Source organism: Malurus melanocephalus, unplaced genomic scaffold (genome assembly GCF_030028575.1).
Source record: "Malurus melanocephalus ecotype Western Australia unplaced genomic scaffold, MMel_1.1 scaffold_378, whole genome shotgun sequence".
Taxonomy (NCBI): domain Eukaryota; kingdom Metazoa; phylum Chordata; class Aves; order Passeriformes; family Maluridae; genus Malurus; species Malurus melanocephalus.
In genome coordinates, this window is record NW_026623610.1 from 672,698 (window position 1) to 674,958 (window position 2,261).

The 2,261-nt window shown below is 53.2% G+C and overlaps 1 protein-coding gene across 1 annotated transcript in view; it reads left to right on the forward strand.

The window, feature by feature from the left end:
- ARHGAP44 (Rho GTPase activating protein 44) overlaps positions 1 to 2,261 on the forward strand; it is a 21,475-nt gene that overhangs the window by 4,085 nt on the left and 15,129 nt on the right. Inside the window, exons 3-6 of the mRNA XM_057378880.1 lie at positions 49 to 153; positions 245 to 321; positions 1,189 to 1,300; positions 2,107 to 2,202. Of these exons, the coding sequence (XP_057234863.1) occupies positions 49 to 153; positions 245 to 321; positions 1,189 to 1,300; positions 2,107 to 2,202 (390 nt within the window). The remainder of the gene's footprint in view (positions 1 to 48; positions 154 to 244; positions 322 to 1,188; positions 1,301 to 2,106; positions 2,203 to 2,261) is intronic.

The following is a 2,261-nucleotide window of genomic DNA, read 5'->3' on the forward strand; positions in this document are numbered from 1 at the left end:
TCGATGGGTGACAGGATACTCCAGTGATGGGCTCCGTTGTACCCGCAGGTGGAGAAGCGGCTGGAGCTGGTGAAGCAGGTGTCCCACAGCACCCACAAGAAGCTGACAGCCTGTCTGCAGGGCCAGCAGGGCCTGGACGCTGACAAACGCTCGGTGAGGGCGGTGGGGCTGGGGGCTCCGGGGATCCGGGAGATCCAGGGGGATCCAGGGGATCCGGGTGGGAACGCAGTCCCTCTCCTTGCAGAAGAAGCTGCCGCTGACAACACTGGCGCAGTGCCTGATGGAGGGCTCGGCCGTGCTGGGGGATGACTCYCTGCTGGGGTAAGAGGGGCTGGGGCTGCCCTAGGGCTGGGATAGTGCCGGGAATGCTGCTGGGAATGTGCTGGGAATGCTGCTGCTCCTGGTCTCTGGTRCCAGAGATGCTGGAGGGGTCTCTGTAGTTAATTCTTCTTCTTGTATGGGCTGGGGTCCTGATCATACAATGCCAACTGCAGATATGGGCATTATATATTTGTAWATTTGTATATATAAACATGTTATATGTTATATGTTGTATATTTACATGAGTTGTTACTATTTATATACTTAAATATTACTTATATATTTACATACTATTTATCAATATTTATATACTTACATTTATGTATTGTGTAKTATATGTATTTCTRTAWGATTTACTATTTACTGATATATGTTTCATTATACTTTTCATATTTATATGTTATTTATTATTTATGTATTTTATGTATAAATTTTATTTCTATTTTTGTATGTATAGCATCCATACAATTTCAGACTGGCTAGTAATAATAGATAATGTAATACCAGTATATATCATAATACTAATACATAACATAATGCTATAGTTTATAATATCTCATAATATAATTATACCGTATTTTGATTATTATATCATTGTAAGTGCAATACTTAAGRAATGAGCTTTCCTGATCCCCGGGTGCCCAAGGTCCCCTGGCTGCCACCCTCCCTCCACCCTCTGCCAAGGAGGGGCTGCCCTGTGCCACTGCCCAGAGCCCTGGGGGTGGTGGGTGTCCCTGTCCCCGGTGGGTGCTGGTGCCCCTGTAACTGCGGTGGGTGCAGGACAGCCCTCCTGTCCCCTCCCCAGCCATGCCCTGTCCCCTCCCCATCCATGCCCTGTCCCCTCCCAGCCGTGCCCTGTCCCTGCAGGAAGATGCTGCGGCTGTGTGGGGAGGCTGAGGACAAACTGGCGCAGGAGCTGATCCACTTCGAGCTGCAGGTGGAGAGGGACGTCATCGAGCCACTCTTTGTGCTGGCTGAGGTGAGCTGGGGATCCCTGAGGGGTCCCTGGGCTGGCCCTGGACTGTCCCTGAGTGGTCCCTGGTGTGTCCCTGGGGTGTCACAGTGCCAGGGACTCCCACCCAGAGGGGAAGGCAGGATCTCAGCAGCCACCTGTTTGGTTCCTGGCCCCTGGAGCCGTGTCCTGCCAGGCTCCTTCCCCTGCTCCCACTGCTCTTCCTCCTTCCCACCTTTCCTGAGGGCAGTGGGCTCACACTCCTGTTTCTGACCCATTTTTCCAAGCTCCAAACCCTTCCCCTTGTGGGGTTTTTCCCTCTCCTTTTCCTCTCTGCTGCCAGGTTTGTTTTCCAGTTCTCCCCGATGTCTTTCCCCTCCTGTTATACCCAGCAAAACCTCCTGGGCTTGGTTCTGGTTTTGCCCTCCCCAGCACTAATGGGAGTTTTGTGGGGCTGCTGGTCCAGGGCTTCCCGCTGCTCCCAATCCCTTCAGGAAGCGGTGCCTGTGTCTGGAGCTCCACATGGCCATCTCCAGGAGCCCTTTTGCTGCCCTTATCCAGCCCCCCAGGGCAGGAAGCTATGATCCCCAGGGATGCTCCTCTCAGGGGTTGGAGCTGGGTCTGTCGGGGTGGGACCCGTTCTGGGTGGGACCCGTTCTGGGTGGGACACGTGGGAGGGATGAACTGGGCCATCTCCCTGTGGGTGTTCAATGAAGGATCTGCATCCTCACCCACCCAGCTTGGCCCAGCCAAACCCCCAGGTGTGGCCCATCCCCAGACACCTCTGCMGGGATGTTCAATGTTCATCTCCTCCCATCCCTGTGCTGCTGCAGGTGGAAATTCCCAATATCCAAAAGCAGAGGAAGCACTTGGCAAAGCTGGTGCTGGACATGGACTCCTCCAGGACCAGGTASGGAGTGCCTTCAAGGGCTTTACAGGAAACAAAAATTCCCAGACAACTGAAGCTCTGGGGAAAGCAGCTCCTGGA